Source organism: Vipera ursinii, assembly GCF_947247035.1.
Source record: "Vipera ursinii genome assembly, chromosome: 9".
Classification (NCBI taxonomy): domain Eukaryota; kingdom Metazoa; phylum Chordata; class Lepidosauria; order Squamata; family Viperidae; genus Vipera; species Vipera ursinii.
The window spans coordinates 11,529,543-11,548,457 of NC_139523.1; the positions used below are offsets into that span (position 1 = coordinate 11,529,543).

The 18,915-nt window shown below is 41.1% G+C and overlaps 1 protein-coding gene across 2 annotated transcripts; it reads right to left on the reverse strand.

The window, feature by feature from the left end:
• Positions 1 to 464: 464 nt before the first annotated feature.
• On the reverse strand, positions 465 to 17,973 carry TRIM63 (tripartite motif containing 63). 2 transcript variants are annotated; one of them, XM_083369795.1, is made up of 9 exons: positions 17,700 to 17,973; positions 13,879 to 14,048; positions 10,730 to 10,898; positions 8,270 to 8,365; positions 6,372 to 6,605; positions 5,564 to 5,586; positions 4,485 to 4,605; positions 2,000 to 2,068; positions 465 to 1,326 (listed from the first exon to the last, which is right to left on the reverse strand). In XM_083369795.1, exons 1-8 carry the CDS (start codon positions 17,856 to 17,858, stop codon positions 2,048 to 2,050), a joined length of 993 nt encoding a protein of 330 aa, XP_083225921.1. In that variant the 5' UTR covers positions 17,859 to 17,973; the 3' UTR covers positions 465 to 1,326; positions 2,000 to 2,047. The 2 variants fall into 2 exon arrangements, with proteins under 2 accessions (XP_083225921.1, XP_083225920.1); XM_083369794.1 differs by having other exon boundaries at positions 469 to 1,326; positions 4,481 to 4,605.
• Between the last annotated feature and the right edge of the window lie 942 nt (positions 17,974 to 18,915).

The window sequence follows — 18,915 nt, forward strand, 5'->3', positions numbered from 1 at the left end:
TTAAATTCTGCTGATGCTTGGGAGAGAATGTCTCCATATCTGCAAGAATTCTTTTGTTGGTATCTAATTAACAAGGCTGCAGAACCATCAGCCCTCCAGCTGCTTTTGAAATACAATTCCCAGCATTCTCCCCACTGGTCATTCTGCTTGGGACTGGTGGCGGTGGTAGCTCAGCTACATCAGGAGGACCCTTCCTTTGTTCAGATGATCATCACCCTTTAAGGAAAACACTGGAATTTGTGACACTTGTTCTCTGAATGTTCTTATGCAACCTCTCCTGGATGGTAGTTCAATCTTTCTCTACCTTTCCCAGAATTCTCCAACCAGCCTGTTGCTGGGGAATTCTGGGAGTTGAAGACCATGCATCAAGTTACCAAGGTTGAGAAGCAGTGATGCACTTTGTCCTGCCAGCTGTAAGAAGGAAGAAGCATCCACTCTTAGCAGGGGAGGGGCAAGCTTTTGGGTTTTTGTTTTTTTACCAGAAGTTGGAAAAAATGTTTGGCAACTACCTTTGCCCCTGCCTCTGAAGTATCTCACATTCTACTACAGTCACCAGAGGTATACTGCACTTGAAACATAGGGGGTCTATTTTAGCCCCCAATAGAAAAAATAGCTATTAGTTTTATTCCCTCCCCCTATTTACAAGTAATCCCTTGAGAAAGCATCTTAAAATAAAGCCATCACTATTTTTTTGTGGCAACAGGTTTTACGGATTGTTTGTCTACTGTTACAAAACATTTGGCCTCAAGATAAAATGGAAATTTATTTTATTATGTAACTATATACAACAAAGAAGAACAACAAACATCATTTAGGTTCACTTCTAGGCAGGTGGTATTTTTCATAGATTAAAAAGCACAACAAAATTGATTCTTGCTTGACTACATCCTATCTGCTGATGGAAACACTTTAACTTAATTCCCAGAATTGGCTGCCTTCAGTTGGTGGAACAGTATGCTCCGATATGAAAGTAGCAACAAAATCTTATATTTTCTTTAACCCCCCCCACTCCCCAAAAGAAATCAAGTGTCCTGAAGAATTATGTACAAAAAAACATCACAATATATAACATGTATGAAAAGTTCCATGTTGCACCCGTGTATAAAGTGTCTCTGTGCATTTTTGCCTTTCTGCATTGCCACAAATTCAGCATCCCAAATGAGCCTCCATCAGCTGGGCTTTGCCCTCTTAACTTGACGGGCATCCAGTTTGGGTTCCCCCCACCCCACCCCTTCCTCTTCCTTCTCCCTGTCCAAATCCTATGGAGCCAGACTTTCTGCTTGCTTTCTCCTTGGAATTTCATGTTCTTTCCTGGTTACTGAGCACCTGCAGAAAACAGGAGAGAAATGAATGAAACCATTTGAAGACAAGCCATTCAAGATTTTGGCCATAGCCAAAACTTTCTCACAGTTACAAAGAAGCAGGCAGGGGCCAACCCTCTTCTTGAAAAAAAAAAACCTTGCCAAGAAAACAGGCACAATTGAATGGAAGAAAAAAAAATACAGGCCATCCTTAATTTATTTATTTATTATTTATGACCGCAATTGGGAGCAAAATTTCCATTGCAGAGAAAGGCAGCTGTTAAGTTACGTCTGATTTTATTACCTTTCTTGCTACGGTTGTTAAGCAAATCACTGCAGTTGTTAAGTGAATTTTACAGCCGTTAAGCAAATACTACTTCCCCCACTGACTTTGCTCTTTAGGAGCTGGCTAGGAAGGTTGCAAATGCTGATCATGTGACCCCAGGATGCTGCAATCATCGTAAATACGAGCTGTTGTAAATACATGCCGAAATTTGATCGCATGACCATGGGGATGCCGCAACAGTCATAAGTGCGAAGATCCGTCATAAATCATTTTTTTCCAGTGCTGGTATAAACTTCAAAGGGCCATTAAATGAGTGGTTGTAAGTCGAGAACTACACGTAATGCTCATCTCAAAAAAATATTCAGATTGTATCTCTGTGTGAAAGAGCTAATATTTCCCATTTGTTTCTTACCATCTGTTTGCCCAACTTGCTGTTCCTCTTCTCTTTCATCTTCCTCATTCAGTTCTTCATCATCTTCATCTTTGGAAAAAAGGGAGGGGAAAATAATTTAGATCCACATTCCAGAACGCCTCATGTGTTCTATAACAGAGCTATAGAGCTGTCTCTTAAAGAATAGAATAGAATAGAATAGAATAGAATAGAATAGAATAGAATAGAATAGAATAGAATAGAATAGAATAGAATAGAATAGAATAGAATAGAATAGAATAGAATAGAATAGCAGAGTTTGAAGGGACCTTGGAGGTCTTCTAGTCCAACCCCTGCTTAGGTCTTATAACATTTCAGACAAATTGTTGTCTAATCTCTTCTTTAAAACTTCCAGTGTTGGAGCATCCACAGTTTCTGCAGGCAAGTGGTTCCACTGATTAATTGTTCTCACTGTCAGAAAATTTCTTCTTAGTTCTAGGTTGCTTCTCTCCTTGATTAGTTTCCATCCGTTGCTTCTTGTCCTGCCTTCAGGCGCTTTGGAGAATAGCTTGACTCCCTCTTCTTTGTGGCAGCCCCTGAGATATTGGAACACTGCTATCATGCCACCCCTCATCCTTCTCTTCATTAAACTAGACATACCCAATTCCAGCAACTGTTCCTTATATGTTTTAGCCTTCAGTCCCCTAATCATCTTTGTTGCTCTTCTCTGTACACTTTCTAGAGCAGGGGTATCAAACTGCTGGCCCATGGGCCAGATGCATCATGCCGAAACCATGCCCACCCCATTGCCGGCAATGGAAAAAAAGTCATGATACATCACAACACGTCACGTGACATTGCGAGTTTGACACCCCTGTTCTAGAGTCTCAACATCTTTTTTACATCGTGGTGACCAAAACTGGTTGTAGTATTCCAAGTGTGGCCTTACCAAGGCATTGTAAAGTGGTATTAACACTTCACGTGGTCTTGATTCTATCCCTCTGTTAATGCAGCCTAGCACTGTGTTGGCTCTTTTGGCTGCTGATGCACACTGCTGGCTCATATTTAAGTGATTGTCCACTAGGTAGGACTCCAAGATCCCTCTCACAGTTGCTACTATTGAGCCAGGTACCACTTACCTGTGCATTTGGTTTTTCTTGCCTAAATGCAGAACCTTACTTTTTCACTATTGAATTTCATTTTATTAGATAGTGCCTTAGTATCTATAAGTATCTCAGATGCTTATGAAGTTCTTGGGAATTTTTATTTCTAACTCTGCTGGGGTCTATTCACTTTGTACCTCTTGCCACACAAAAGTTTTGTTAAGTTTGCTTATGCACTAGAATATTAAAGCCCCACTTTCATCATGGGAATCAGTAGGCATTAGCCCCAAGACGAGTACAGAAGGAAATTAAAAAAAATACCTCAGTATGAATAGCTGAAGAATGTTCTCATAGCATTTACTATTTGCTGAACTTTTATCTGGATTTGGCATTCCTCCTTATAATAATCTACTGTCAGTAGTTGATGAAATATATTTGGCACTCAGGATGCTATGTATTATTTGTCGATATGCAAAAATAATAACCTGATGCACAATGCTGTTTGCAGCAGTGATTTCTATATTATTGTTATTTTCTTTTATGCCCTATAATCCCTTGCTTCGGGATAGGGTTGGGGCTGAGTGTTTACTGGCCAGATGCCTTTCCTGACACCTATGTGGAGTTGGCAGCAGACATTTTCTCTGCACTCACAAAAAATATGTTGACAGTTTAGAAAAAATTCAAAGAAGAGCAACTAAGATGATCAAAGGCCCGGAGGCTAAAACATACGAAGAACGGCTGTGGGACTTGTGTTTGGCTAAGAAAAGAAGAAATAGGGGAGACATGATAGCAGTAACTGAGGGGCTGCCACAAGGCAGAAGGGGCCAGGTTGTTCACCAAAGCACCAGATGGAAGGACGAGAAACAATGGTTGGAAACTGACCAAGGAGACAAGCAACCTGGAATTAAGGAGAAACTTCCTGACAGTGAGGATAATCAACCAGTGGAACAGCTAGTCTTCAGAAATCCTGGAAGCTCCATCACTAGAGATCTTTAAGAAAAGGCTAGACAATCACCTTCTGAGATGGTGTAGGTCCTCCTGCTTAAGCGGGGGGCTGGACTAGAAGACCTCCAAGGTCCCTTCCAGCTCTATTCTAATCTGTCACTGCCTAGGATTGAACTCTCAACCTTCCGGAATGGGAGGCAAGCGTTTGCACCTTTGGCCACCGTGCTGCTTGATTTCCATATTAATTATTATACCTTATATTTTCCTTGGTCTGAACAACATAATGTTTAAGAATTGTCTTTTGCCCCCTGGGCTGTCTTCATTTGACTGATGCAATATTAATTTCTCCATCAAGAGGAATGTATTTGATAAATCAGAAGACTTAGAAGAGCCATGTTGCATTCAGAGAGATTAGCAATATAAATTTCAGGTTACACTTCTTACATCCTGAAGCGGCACCTCTGGATTGTCATACCTGCCTCAAAGTCGATGCTCCTCAAGGCTTCTGTGATACTTTCCAAATCCACAGTGAAGTAGTCCATGTTTTCAAAGCCTGTCTCAACTTTCTCCAACTGACCACCTTTTGATGCATCCACGATTCTGGAACGCAGGTGAAATTAGATGTTGTCTTTTATCCTGCTGTTAGACAATCTGCTGTAGGTTTGGGGCTGTCATTCAAACAAATGGTGTGATACTCTTTTTATAGGCCTTTCTACCATTATGGGACTCGGTCCACAGATATATGATGGCTGGCTGGCAATATTTTAGATGAATAAAATAACCAAAAGAAATGGAATGAAAGAAAGGGTGGCTGACTGAGTAACCTTTCCCCCTTTTATAAATACAGGTAGTCCTCAACTTACGACCACAACTGAGCCCAAAATTTATGTTGTTAAGTGACACAGTTCTTAAGTGACTTTTGCCCCATTTTATGACCTTTTAGCCAGAGTGGTTAAGTGAATCATTGCAGTTGTTAAGTTAGTAGCAAGGCTGTTAAGTGAATCTGACTTCCCCGTTAACTTTGCTTGTCAGAAGGTCACAAAATGGACACTGCAACCGTCATAAATATGAACCAATTGCCAAGCATTTGAATTTTGATCATGTGACCATGGGGATGCTGCAACGGTCATGTAAAAAATGGTCATGTCACTTTTTTCAGCGCTGTTGGAGATTTGAATGGTCACTAAATGAACTGTTATAAGTCGAGGACTATCTGTAATTGTGTTAACCTTTCTTTGGGTCTTCCCTCCGTTTTCATTCTCCCGAAGGATCCACCCTAAATGCTCCATCATACATAAAATAGGTTTCAATTAGCTGATGGTATATTTTTCAGGAAAAGGAATTAAGTTGCCCCCAAATTTTTGCGAACGGGAGCATTGCAACTACTAGACAATTAAGCTAACAAACTAGTCCATCTACTAATCAGCTTAAATGTCACAGTATTTACTCAACCCTTACAGTGTCCTTCCTGCATGGATCCTCTTTGAACTTATTTACTTAGGATTTTACAGTTTGTTTAAAAAAAATGGGAGTTTAAAAATATATTTTCAGGACTTACGTTTTAATAAGCTGCTTGGCCGTCTGGAATGAGAAAGAGAAAGGCCAACATGTGAATGAAAAACATTCAGTTTAAAATTGGTAAAATCAGTAAAATCATCTTGAGTCTCCTAGAAATTATTGATTGGCTGATTGCCCTGTTAAAAGTTGGAGTATGAAGACTGATTTGAAGGCACACACAAAAAATACTGAAGCGTAATTGTACAGTTGCAAAGTGTCATAATTAGAAACCTTTTTTTCTGTTTTCAATTTAGGGTTACTCTCATTGCAATAAAAAGCAAAGATCACAATTCGCAAATTAAACCGAAAATACTGAAACCTTTATTTTAGAGCAGGGGAGTCAAGGTTTGGCAACTTTAAGACCTGTGGACTTCAACTCCCAGAATTCCCAGGCAGTCATGCTGTCGGGGGAATTCTGGGAGTTGAAGTCCACAAGTCTTAAATTTGCCAAGGTTGAACACCCCTCTTTTAAGGTTCAAAGTAATTTTACATTCAAATCCCTTCTTATTTTATCTCCTTGCCAACTCTTCAGGCAGATTCAGAGGAGTGATGGTAAGTAGCACCGCTAAGATCAACTGGCCATTTTCCTGGCTGATCCATGATATGTATCTCCTAGTCCAGGGGTAGGCAACCTGGCTGGCTCAGGAATTCTGGGAGTTGAAGTCCACGAGTCATAAAAGAGCCAAGGTTGCCTACCCATGTCCTAGTCAGATCTCCAGTTCTGTCTATCTTGGTCTGGGAATTTGGGAACTGAACATCTTACACAGCTGTAGATGAAGGAATCTCGAATGTGTAACATTTCCCCTCACCATGAGAAAAGCTGCTCCTCCTTCTTCCTCCATAGACTGAATGGCAGTCTCGACCAGCTTGGAGGACGTCTCCAGTTGATCTTTATACTCTTGGATGAGGTTCTGCATGAACCCAACCTTCTCCTCCTGCTCCTTGGAGATACGCTGCAGAAGGCCTGTCCTCTTCTCCTCAAGGACAGCAATGAGAGCTTCAAATTTCTCACACAGAGACTGCTTAGCCGACCGACTATTCTCCTGTGACAGGGAGAGAAGAATAAAAGGAGAAGTCCAGCTGGTTCCTCCTGAACAAATCTCACACATGAAGCAACCATCTGGAACTCATTCAGAGAGATGCCAGTGCTTGATTCGTTAAGGGGAGCATTGCAGCTCTAAAAAATATTGATCCGCAGCTGGTTCCAGCTGGCAAATATATTCAGCAGAAGACATTTGCAGAGGAGAGGATATCAATCTTTATAGACTATATTCTTTCTAAGTTACAATGGCACTGAAAAAAAAATGACTTACGACTGGTCTTCACAATTATGAGTGTTGCGGCTTCCTCACAGTCACATGATCAAAATTGGGGCACTTGGCAACCAGCATATGTTTACAACCGTTGGCAGACAGTGATTGCCATTTGCGACCATTCTAGCCAGCTTTCACCAAACAAAATCAATGCTTGAAGCCACATTTGCTTAATGACTGCATGGTTCACTTAACTGCATTGATTTGCTTAGCAGCAAAAGGGATTGTAAAATCGGGTGTGGCTCACAACACCTTAGCAACAGAAATTCTGGTCCCGATTGTGGTTGTAAATGGAGGACTACCTATACACCAATCTGTCTGCCATGTATAGATTGCAAACACCATATTTCCCAACTCAGAATTATTGGGGTTAGACCCTACTTAATAGTCTCTGTAAGTGCATGGCAGCAGAGGAAATACCAAACAAGGATCTTCTGACTTGCACTCAGTGCTCTAACCTCAGATTCCTCATCATAAAACACTTATCTGGGAAATTTCCTTTCTTCTCCTGTTGGTGCATTGGGAAAATAGTTTGCATCAAACACTTAATTAAATGAGTTAAAGCAGAGGTCCCCAACCTTTTGGGCACCAGGGACTGGTTCCATGGAGACAGGTTATTCCGCAGACCGGGGGGTGCGTGGTTTTGTGTGCTGCCTGCAACCCAAGGATGGGGCTTTGCTTGTTTGTGCAGACCGGTTGCTGGCATGCCGCAGTATTTGTACTGGTCCACAGACCAGGGGTTGGGGACCCCTGAGTTAAAGCATCCGGTTCGTGGGCTGGTACTGGTCCGTGGCTTGCTGGGAACCAGACCACGCAAGTGGTAGATGACAGCATGAAGCTTCATTTGTGCATGCACAGGATTAGGTTGCATGCATGTAACCATCCCCTTTCCCCTACCCTGCAACTGCCAGTCTGTGGAGCCAGAACAGTTGGGCACTGTTGAGTTAAAGCAGAAGCGGATGTATTTGCAACACCTTAGTTAGTCCTTTCCCCTACTTAGCGTTCAGTGCAAATTAGCCTAATTTTGAATTAGAATTAGATTAAGAATTCTAATTAGAATTAGAGATTCTAATTAGATTAATTTTCTGATTTCTAATTGGAAACCAGAAAATTAGAAATTCAAATATTAGTTCAATAATCAGGCTAAGCAAATTACGCAAGCACTGTCTTTGAGTTTGCATCGGGATTTTAGGTTTCTAAGCAGACTGCCGGCTCTTTCGTCTAAAAACTCTAAATAAACCCCTGCCTAGATTTGGAAACAGGGAGAAGAAAGCCAGTGGGTCCCTTTCCCACTCTTCTCTGGCAGCCCTTATCTGATCAACCATCGCTCTGGATTGGATTTCCCTTCCGCTACTTGGATTTCTGAAGAGTCAGCCATTTGTCGTACTCCTCACCTCTGTCGTTTTGCACAAGTCCTCCAGCTGGCTGATGATTGTCTGCACCCTGTCATTCCCTGCTACCAACATGGAGATGCAGTTGGTTAGCTCAGTCTGTAAGAGAAAGTAATAAAAATAAATCGACTCTCTAAGCCCCCTTTTCTGAATCAAGGGGTGCGCTGAGGTTCTCCTTGTCCAATTGTGAGAACAAAAAATGGAAAATCCAACGAAAGAAATATCAATGAGAAATGCTACGACTTAAGACCGCAATACAGTTATTGTCAAGACTGATTGTTTTCCTTTTCAGTTTTTTTTGGATCGTATTAGATTATAGGAACTTTTTTTTTTTTAGAAAAATCTTTCTGGGGCTTTGAAAGATTGAGGAAAGTTTAATGAAGGCCTGACATCAATTAGCTGATTAAGTCTAGAGACAGATTATCAGGGCTTTTTTTCTCATAGAACGCTCAGAACGGAGTTCCGGCACCTTTTTTGGATGGAACCTTGTAGGGTAGGCAAGGCGGGTTGTTATGACGTGTGTGAGTTCCGTCACCTTTTTTTTTTTTTTTACAAAAAAAGCACTGCAGATTATAAATCCTTCTCTGGCAAAGTCAGTTGGCTTTGGATTGGCATAATATTTTTAGCCCATGGCAGAAATGTGTTTTTACGAAGCTGACATTCATACACATTTTGGATGCCAAAGCCCACATCCCTTTTGCACCAACTGGCTGAACACCGCATCTGCCAGCGACTCAAAAATGTTGTTTGAAATCGGTTGTCTCATGGCCAACCTACTCTGCACAGTTGGACCTGGGTCGGTTTCACAAAGTGCGAAATCTGTTTTTTCTTTTGCTCTTTTGGGGTGAGAGGCAGGACCTTTTATCACAAACTCTGAATGACAACTTGAAAGTTTCATGCACGGACCCACATTCAAATGTTCTCCCAAATCAGTGGGAAAAGAGGAATGGAAGATATATTTTTTTTAAAATCAAATTGCAGAATGACAAAGACTCCATATCCTTTTTCCTCATTTTTCTAAACTTCTGCAGTGCCCCGTGTGAAGGAAAATATAGGCACCAAGAATTCCAGGTGGCTGTGACCATAGCTGAGTCTGCAGAAAATGGAGTGGTGGTGGGTCTGTTTAATCTCTGGGGAAAGCCCAAATGGGAGATGGGCCTTCTGGCCCAAAACGTCCTCTTCATACCACTGGATCTAAACCCCTCTAAGGTGAAGGAATGCAATCTTTTTTTTTTGTCTCTGGGCATATGGTCAAGTTGCAGGCATAAAGTAGGAGGATAGTCACTTCCATAAAGGCTGCTAAGCAAATATCCGAGGAACTCTTGAGACTGTTCAGAATTATCAGGGGGGGGGTGTCTTTCTGTTTGTGCATATCCCAAAAGAGTACACCATGAAAAGATTTTGCATGCACTGAGTAATACAGGTGCACACTTAAAAACAATTGCTATCGTTTAAATAGAAAACGGAGAGCCAATGTGGCACAGTGGTTAAGGCACCCGGTAGAAACCAGGAGAATGTGAGTTCTAGTCCTGTCTTAGGAACAAAGCCAGCTGGGTGACCATGGGAAGGAAGCTATGGCAAGCCACTTCTGAAAAACCTTGCCAAGAAAACTACAGGGACTTTGTCAGGCAGACCTGAGAATCAAAATGATTGAATGGAAGAGGCGGGGAGGAAACAGAATTACTGATCATGTCCTCTTAATAGAGATGAAAGGACCTGTGTGTTTTCCTGTGCTGTTATGGAGCAGCGAGCAGGTTTGTAGGTATCTTGTAATACCTGAGAGAATGAAGGCTGGTGGATCCTGCCATGACCCAGGGGAGAAATTTAAAATAACCTGGTCCTTTAAGCAGGAATTCCTTAGAAGGTGCCTGCATTAGGAAAGGGGCAGTTGGAGACCAAAAGTTTGAAATCTACCAGTACGTGAAGACAGATGCTGTAAAGGTTGAACTTGACAGGGCAGGAACCAGCAATTCTCAGGCCAGAGACAATTGTTATGTAAACATTGGAATGATGTCTCCAACTCTCAGAGTGGGGAAAAATGATAACTGATATGAAAAGCCAGAAGGGTAAAGGCTTAGTATGCAAACTCTGAAACAGATGCATGATTTCTGACTGCTAGACCAGGCATATCGTCTAGATATATTTGATGTCTGTCTGCTCTCCAGTAAAGCAACCTATCTAGCTGTATCTCTGAAACCTCTGCTGTGAGCCAGTTTTGAAATTTGGGCATCAAAATCCTCAAAGTGGGCAGGTAAAAATGTCATGATAAAACATCAGGCATCTTTTGAACATGCACGTAACACCAACATCAAGGATGGAGTTTAGATTATGATGCTCTGCCTGCCATCTTGCAGTGTTCAAGCCTCCCTGACCCAGTGTTGGCAGATGACCATGAATATCAGGCTAAACATTGGAGAGTTAAGCTATATTATTACCATCCCTGCAGTGAAACTTGGCTCATACCTTTTGTCCCTGAAAGACACTTTGAAGAGGTGCCACTTCACAGTCTTTGTGTGCTCCAAAGACTTTGCACATAGAACAGGTAGGAACCTCGCAGGTCAAGCAATAGATGTTGATCTTTTCATCTTCGTGTTCCTTGCACATTGGGTGGTTTCCCTTCTTGAGCGGACGGCTGTTGGAGATGGGAAGGAAACCAAGAGTCAAGATAAGAATGTCTGCATAGTTAATGTCACCTTGGATAGCAAGATGGGCAGCATATAAACTTCAACAAATAAACGTTTGAGTAGAAGTGGGAAAAGAAATTGAAATTCATACTCAGCCCCAAAACTCTCTAGGTAATATTGAGGCAGTCGCTGTACCTTTTTCATTTGACATTTCATGATGACTATGTCCTGCTATTTATTGCCACTGATCTGCAAGTTTGAAACTATTTTAAACTTGCTTTAGATGCTTTTTGTTTTACTTTATGTAAAATGCAGGAATTGCATGGCCTGTAGTTAATGAAAATATGGCAGAATATGGTAAAACAAGAGTTTAAATAAATAATCTACCTCACATGGGTGTATAAAACATGGATGAACATAAGAGGATCAGGTCTGGTTTTATGGATTATTCAAATGCCTAATTATGATACCTTTCTTGAAAGAGTAGGGGCAATCTGGTGAAATGCAAGTCAGGAATTATTTTCAATAGAAGAAAATATTGGGTGGAATATGGTCCTAGGTGATCTCTGAACTTGGTTATTTGCTTGCAGAAGTTCCTTGCCTACTGGCTGGGAAATTGTGGAAGTTAAAAGTCCACCCATCTTAAAGTTGTCAAGGTTGAGACAACTATATATATAGACCCAAAGCATGCTGGCTGGTAAATTCTGGGAGCTGAGGTCCATGCATTTTAAAGTAAACATTAGCACTGATGATGTTACCTAGCTGGGCAATGAAATGTCTCCAGGCAAACAACCAAGAGAGTATCAAGAACTTCATAGAACTGGTAGTGAATGGGGCCCTTTGTCTATTAAAAGAGGGAGGGATTGAAGAGTCATTAGGCTTGCTTGCTTCATGTTCTATCAATCTCTAGGAATTGGCCCCAGAAATATTCCTCACTAAGGCCAAGTATTTCCCAGTTCCTTCTTCTCATTTAATTTTTCCTCTCACGCAGTAAAAATTAAATACTAGATTTAGCAAATCAAGTTGAAATTGTGGTCTGGTTGCTGATCCTTCCTTCCCACAGTACAGCGTAGATAGCCGTCTGTCTAATATTAACCTCCCTGTGAAGTTATGTTTAGAACTTACTTCCACTTCTGTCCAAGTGGAGCCATTTATTTTGAGAACAGGTTTCCTTCCTTTGGAGGAGGATTTATGATAACAGCCCCCCACCCCAAAGTATCAGCAGCACAGCACTTCTGCTCCTATATTCAGGGCCCTTGCTAATCCAGCCAGATTTCTTGACCCTTCATGGACACGGGACTAGTCAGTTGGTGGGAGTTTCCTCTGTAGGATTTTTTAAACAAACAGCATGATAATTGCGTTTGCTGTCGTGATTTAAGGCAGCACTAATTCCTAGTTCTACACACGGTGGGTGTGAGTCTGAATGTGCATAAAGAAAAGAATGAATGAAAGTAACCTAGATCAGACCCAAGGTCCATGTAGGTGCTGTTCTGAAAAGACTCATAACCTTCAACCTGGCTTTTTAAATTGGATTAAGCTGCCGTGTTAAGATGGGTTTTATTTTATGGATTGCTTTTTGCACTTTCAGTCTACTGTAAATTTCTTATTAATCCAATTAATCTACTGCAGATTTCTTCTTGGCATGAGTGAGGCAAGCCCCAAGGATGAATCCCAGTTATGATGGCCAGTTTTTCAGTTCTACAGAGACCCTCCTTCCTTCAAGTACAAAATCTGAGCTGCAAAAATTTAGACCACTATAACAAACATATTTGGAGTCTTCAACATTCCTTTGCTGCCATCTAGTGGTTGTCTGGATTGTTGTGGCCCAGATATGGTAGCTCAGGGCGTCTTCAAACTTGGCCCTTTTATGACTTGTGGACTTCAACTCAAGTTGAAGTACACTGGCTGAGAAATTCTGGGAGTTGAAGTCCACAAGTCATAAAAGGACCAAGTCTGAAGACCCCTGTAGTAGCTCATACCTTCCTTTAGTGCTAGGAAGGAAGGAAGGAAGGAAGGAAGGAAGGAAGGAAGGAAGGAAGGAAGGAAAAGAAAGAAAGAAAGAAAGAAAGAAAGAAAGAAAGAAAGAAAGAAAGAAAGAAAGAAAGAAAGAAAGAAAGAAAGAAAGAAAGAAAGAAAAGAGGACATCAGCAGCAAGATGTCAGCTGCGAACATCCAAGACCACAAGTGAAGGTTCAGTTAAACTAATTGATTGCTATATATTCAATGCAGAAAATCTTCTCAGCTCATCTGCTTAGAATTAGATAAGGATCACTGGCACTCAAGAAGGATTGGATTTAGTTCGCTTGTGGCTATGTAAGGATTCTAGGCTGATCCCTCTTTTCATCCCACCCCCCAGGTTCTGCCACTCCTTCTCCCATTCAAGGTGGATGGACTTAATTACAGGTATTTTTTGACTTAAAACCACAATTGGGACCAGAATTGCTGCTGTTAAGCGAGGCAGTTGTTAAAAGAGTCAAGCCCAATTTTACAACTTTTTCCCCCATGGCTGTTAAGCAAATCACTGCAATTGTTAAGTGAATCACATGGTCATTAAGCAAATCCATTTCCCTGCCCCCTCGCCCTGCCCTTGATTTTGCTTGTCAGAAACCAATTGGGAAGATTGCAAATGGCGATCACATGACCCGAGGATGCTGCAACCATCCTAAATACATGCCGGTTACCAAGCGCCTGAATTCTGATCACATGATTGTGGGGACATTGTGCCTGTCGTTAGTGTGTAAGTCATTTTTTCCAGTACCGTTGAATGGTTGTAAGTCAAGGGCCACTTTAGGGAGCTGGAGAAAATCTTATATGGTTGGTAAAAGTTACAATAACTTGATGGTGCTTTGTGATTCATCCGCCTTTCTCCAGCTGATGCTCCTGTCTGGAAATAATTGTTAAGAAATTATTGGAAGATACTAAAGACATGATTGCTTTTAAGGGAGAATTTCCCTTTCCAAGGTGTAATAAAGCGGGATTCATACCAACCTTGAATATTCCTGTTTATAGATATCAATGATATTCTCCACCAGCAGATTCCTCTGGAGACCGTAGACTCCATGGCGGTCCAGAATGACTTCATGTCGGCAAGAGGGACACCGGAAACGTCCTCCTGATATGGTAGTTCCTCGGCTTGTTTGCCAGTATGGATTTGCGGCCTAGAAATGCCATCAACCATGTTAATCCAAAAGTCAGTGATTCCCCCAAATTAAACTACACACTTTCCCCCTAAAATCGTGTACCCTTCAGAAATAATGTACTTCAGCTCCTATCAATCCTATTCATTTCAAACTCAGCACATCAGGAAGGACCCGGGGGGGGGGGGAAGCTTCAAAAATCCAAAATAATCTGATTTCTTCCCTTCCTCCCCCTCCCCCTTTAAAATTATTCACAGTTATCCTTTTGATAAAACAGAACATCTCCCATCATGGTTTGCTCATAAAATGGACGCTGTCACTGGAACACTAGCCACTGCCAACAAATGAGGTAACTCTTTCAACTGTAATCTATTTTGGGCACAAATTGCAATGATATTATTTGTCAAATCTGGGCATTGGCTGGGAGAACTCAACTTCAATTTGTTAAGTTATTTAATCTAATCTAGTTTTGTTACTTTATGCGCCAATTTTATGTGAAATATTATGCACCTGAGTCCTAGAAAATACATAAGGCGAAGCCCCAAATAAGTATTCAAAAAAAATTATTACCGTTTGAAGCTAGATAGAGTTTATTCCTTATTTATTTAACTAAAACATAAGAATAAGACTTGCTGGTCCATCTCAGTTCTTGAAGGACTCGGGTCCATCCATGGCTGAATGCATGCTCATGAAGTCACCCAAGAAAATGTGGTCATCCTGATTTTCTTGTACATCTTTCCTAGGTCTTTTATTAGATGTTAAACATGGAAGAATCACATAAAGAATCTTTATGGGTTACATGAAGAATAATATGAATTGCCAAAATAAGGCAAATTGTTCATAAGAACATAAGCAATGGACCATCTAGTCCATTTTAGAACGTGTTTTATTGTTTAGGGCTACTTGGTTTAATTTATTTTAATTTTTGTATATTATGTGTTGTATATAGTGTTTAATTGCCCTGTACACCGTCCCGAGTCCTTCGGGAGAGGGGCGGTATATAAATCCAAATAATAAATAAATAAATAATAGTCCAGCAGTCTGTTCTCAGGGGACAATCAACTACACAAAGAAGTCTCCCAGTTGATGGCCTTCAGAAGCAGTCACACTTCTATCGAGACTAATAACTGCTGATCCCCATGACTTCCATGAACTGGTCCAACCCTTTCTTGAAGCCAGCCAAATACATGTACTAATATATTTTTGTAGATGCAAATATGAAAAAAACACTATTTTGAAGAGGATCTATCCCAAAATAATGCTTAGTAGGCATGCTTGGTGAGCATGGGATATTGACTGGTTTATTGGGAAACAGGACATTAACCCCGAAAAATGGAGAATGGAATAGATGAAGACATATATGATTGTACAGGTTCTAGAATATATCCTCCCTTGTTGCAGAACCCATTTGTCCTGGATATACTAATTATAGGATCAATCCCTTTCCCCCTTAATTTGTGTAATCCTAGATGCTTTCAATATGTTCTATGGCAAGGGATAGGCAACCTTGGCTCTTTTATGACTCGTGGACTTCAGCTCCCAGAATTCCTGAGCCAGCATGGCTCAGTATGGAAACCTCTCCATTTCTCCTCAGCATGGCTGGCTCAGGAATTCTGGGAGTTGAAGTCCACGAATGGAGAGGTTTCCATACTGAGCCATGCTGGCTCAGGAATTCTGGGAATTGAAGTCCACGAGTCATAAAAGAGCCAAGGTTGCCTACGCCTATGGCAATGGGTTTCTTATGTTATATGAAGAAATAATTGGAGGGACAGGACATTGGAACAAACAATTATCAACTTGCTGAAAGAAGATGCTTCATCTGGTCCATTGTCCACCTAATCTTATGCAGATTCGGTAGTCTTAGGCAATCTTCTGTAGCAATGGGATTGCTTGTTGGACGTAGAATTCACACTTGAATGACAGTAACTTTCAGCTTCCATGTTGCTAATGTTGGTATTGCCTATGGTTTGGTCGTGGTTTTGAGGGGAATGTAATTACAATACAGAGAAATACTGCGTTAGTTTCTAAAAATCTTTATATCGGCCACTGGTCACCTGAGCCTTACAACATAGGTTGAGAGAGAGTGACTGGGCCAAGGTGACCCAGCTGGCTTTCATACCTAAGGAGGAACTAGAACTCATTGACACCTAGTTTCTAATGTAGTACCTTATCTACTAGGCCAAACCCGATTCTCAAAGAGGGAACTATATGACCTAATTCCCAATTAGCATGCCTTGTGCTGATTTAGGATTCTGGGTTTGAGGTCCCAACACACTTGGAGGGCCTTAACTTGTAAATACTAACAAAAATGTATTCAGTAAACCATCATTAAATAAAAAATAATTGTCCTTCCCCTTAAGGATATTGACTCCATATTTTTTAAAAAATAAATAAAACAAAGCCACACATGCATTTATCCCATGTCTTGATATACCTATTTTTTTTGTACAAAATAGAAATGATACATATGTAAGAAGCCACTGACTGAGAAGGAAATAAAGCCACTTTCTCCAGTGACGTGCCCTACAGATGTGTTGTGACTACAGCTCCTGTTGACCATACCAACACATCTGAGGATGTTCAGGATGAGAGAACACTTAAAAACAACCCATTGTTTCACCAGCCAGGCGGGTATCTCTTTCCTCTCCCTCTTTGCCTGCAAGCCAATGAGATCTTTGGGAAACGAAATCCAGATTCTCCTCAGCTTCTTGGCTGTGTCTCTGCCCTTACGTTTTGTGTTGCCTTGGAGGTATGACAATAACAATCAACAAGTCTGGAAGGCAATGTCAGAAGTAGAACAGGCCCCCAGAGGACCAGAGCTGAGCTCTTATCAGCCGCTACTTAGCCAAAGCCATTTGAAGATGTGAACATTATCTGAGGAATGATTCCAAGGTGGTCTCCAACACTTGAAATGGTTTTTAGTGCATAATGCATGCCATCTCTAAGGCACTAGACTGAGCCTTTAAAAAGCACCATATCACCATATCAAAAGCATATAACAGCTAGGCTAGGAGAATTTCATCACATTTAACAGAAGCACAAATGCAAGTTTGCTATATTTATATCCTTGCTATTTTCTCATTAAAAGTTGCAGAGAGATGGCTAATGGATCTTTCAAATGTAGTAGAGATCATTACACGTTCACTTTCTGCCATTTTATTCTTTTTCAGATGACTGAAATGCATTTCCCTAGATTCTCTACTTAAAATCTGATCCATGCCCAATTTAAGGTGAAAGATACCTAACTAGGGAGAATTTTTCTAATCTTGAAGATGCCCTAGATGACTGAAAGCTAAGCAACCACATAGTCTACTTGTTATATTTGTATTTCAATTGCAAGACTCATTGTATGAATTCTATTCTATTCTATTCTATTCTGTTCTGTTCTGTTCTGTTCTGTTCTGTTCTGTTCTGTTCTACTCTACTCTACTCTACTCTACTCTACTCTACTCTACTCCACTCCACTCCACTCCACTCCACTCCACTCCACTCCACTCCACTCCACTCCATATAGTCTAGTCTAGTCTAGTCTAGTCTAGTCTAGTCTAGTCTAGTCTAGTCTAGTCTAGTCTAGTCTAATTCTATTCTCAGATAATCAGCTAAATCTCAGAATCTTCCTATATAGCTACTGAGTAAACATGTACAAAATTGGCTGAATGGATGCGTACTGACCTGAAAAATGTCATTAGCGCATTTCCTACAGAGGTTATGCTGGCAAGGTAGGATCACCACAGGCTTGGAGAACATCTCTAGACAAATAGGGCAGATCAGCTGTTTTTCCAGATTCTCCATAGGATTATTGTCCTGGAAGATGCTCGACTGATAATCCATTGTTCAGTTCAGCACTTACAAATTATATCCTTAGATTCTGGACTTGCTCGACAAAAGACTCTTCTAGGAGACAAGCTCAGGTTTTAGAACTGAGCCTTGCTGGGTTGACTTTCAAACTAAGTCACCGGGTTTTCTGCAGTTTGTCTGCCTCTTGTCTATTTATAATTTATCTGGGAGTCACATGTGTTTGGCTGGCAGAGTAATTTGAGAAGAGGGTCGTGTTTCCAAAAGACTGACACACTGTCACATGGAAGGAGGGATGTCCAGTTGCCCCTCTCCTTGGACTCCTGTAAACAAGGCGAAGGGACAATATGTTCGAAAGCTGGGAAGCAGACTTCCAGGGATGTTGTATTTTTTATCCCTTTTGCCTCCCCTGTGTCTTCTCCGACAAAGAAATTAGAGCTCTGTTTGTGTAAACTGGTCACCCTTTCCAGGGAACTAAACAAACAACATGAATCTTCCCACTCATTAAACTAGGGGTTAAGCTCAAACCATTCAACAACTTGGTTTGCTATTGCCAGGCCTGGTTCCAAGGAATGACTTAACGTAGCCATGTTGCTCAGCATCTCTAGTTGCACTCATCTAATTCTCCTTTTTTTCAACCTCCCCAGGTAGACCAGACAGGAAACATGACCAGGTGAGCTACATTAACAGAATTTTGCAAGTCTCTACAGGTACCGTGTTCCCATGAAAATAAGACCCATCTGGAAAATAAGCCCTAGCATGATTTTTCAGGGTGCTCATAATATAAGCCCCACCCCAAAAATAAGCCCCAGTTAAGATCGTCAGCCAGACGGACACATTTAGTACCGTATTTCCCTGAATATGAGCCCTAACTGGAAAATAAGCCCTAATGCGTCTTTTGGAGCAAAAATTAATATAAGACCCAGTCTTATTTTCAGGGAAACACGGTACTCCTCAACTTACAACAGTTCATTTAGTGACTGTTCGAAGTTACAACAGCTCTGAAACAAGGGACTTATGACTGTTTTTCACACTTACGACAGTTGCAGCATCCCCATGATCACGTGATCAAAATTCCGATGCTTGGCAGCTG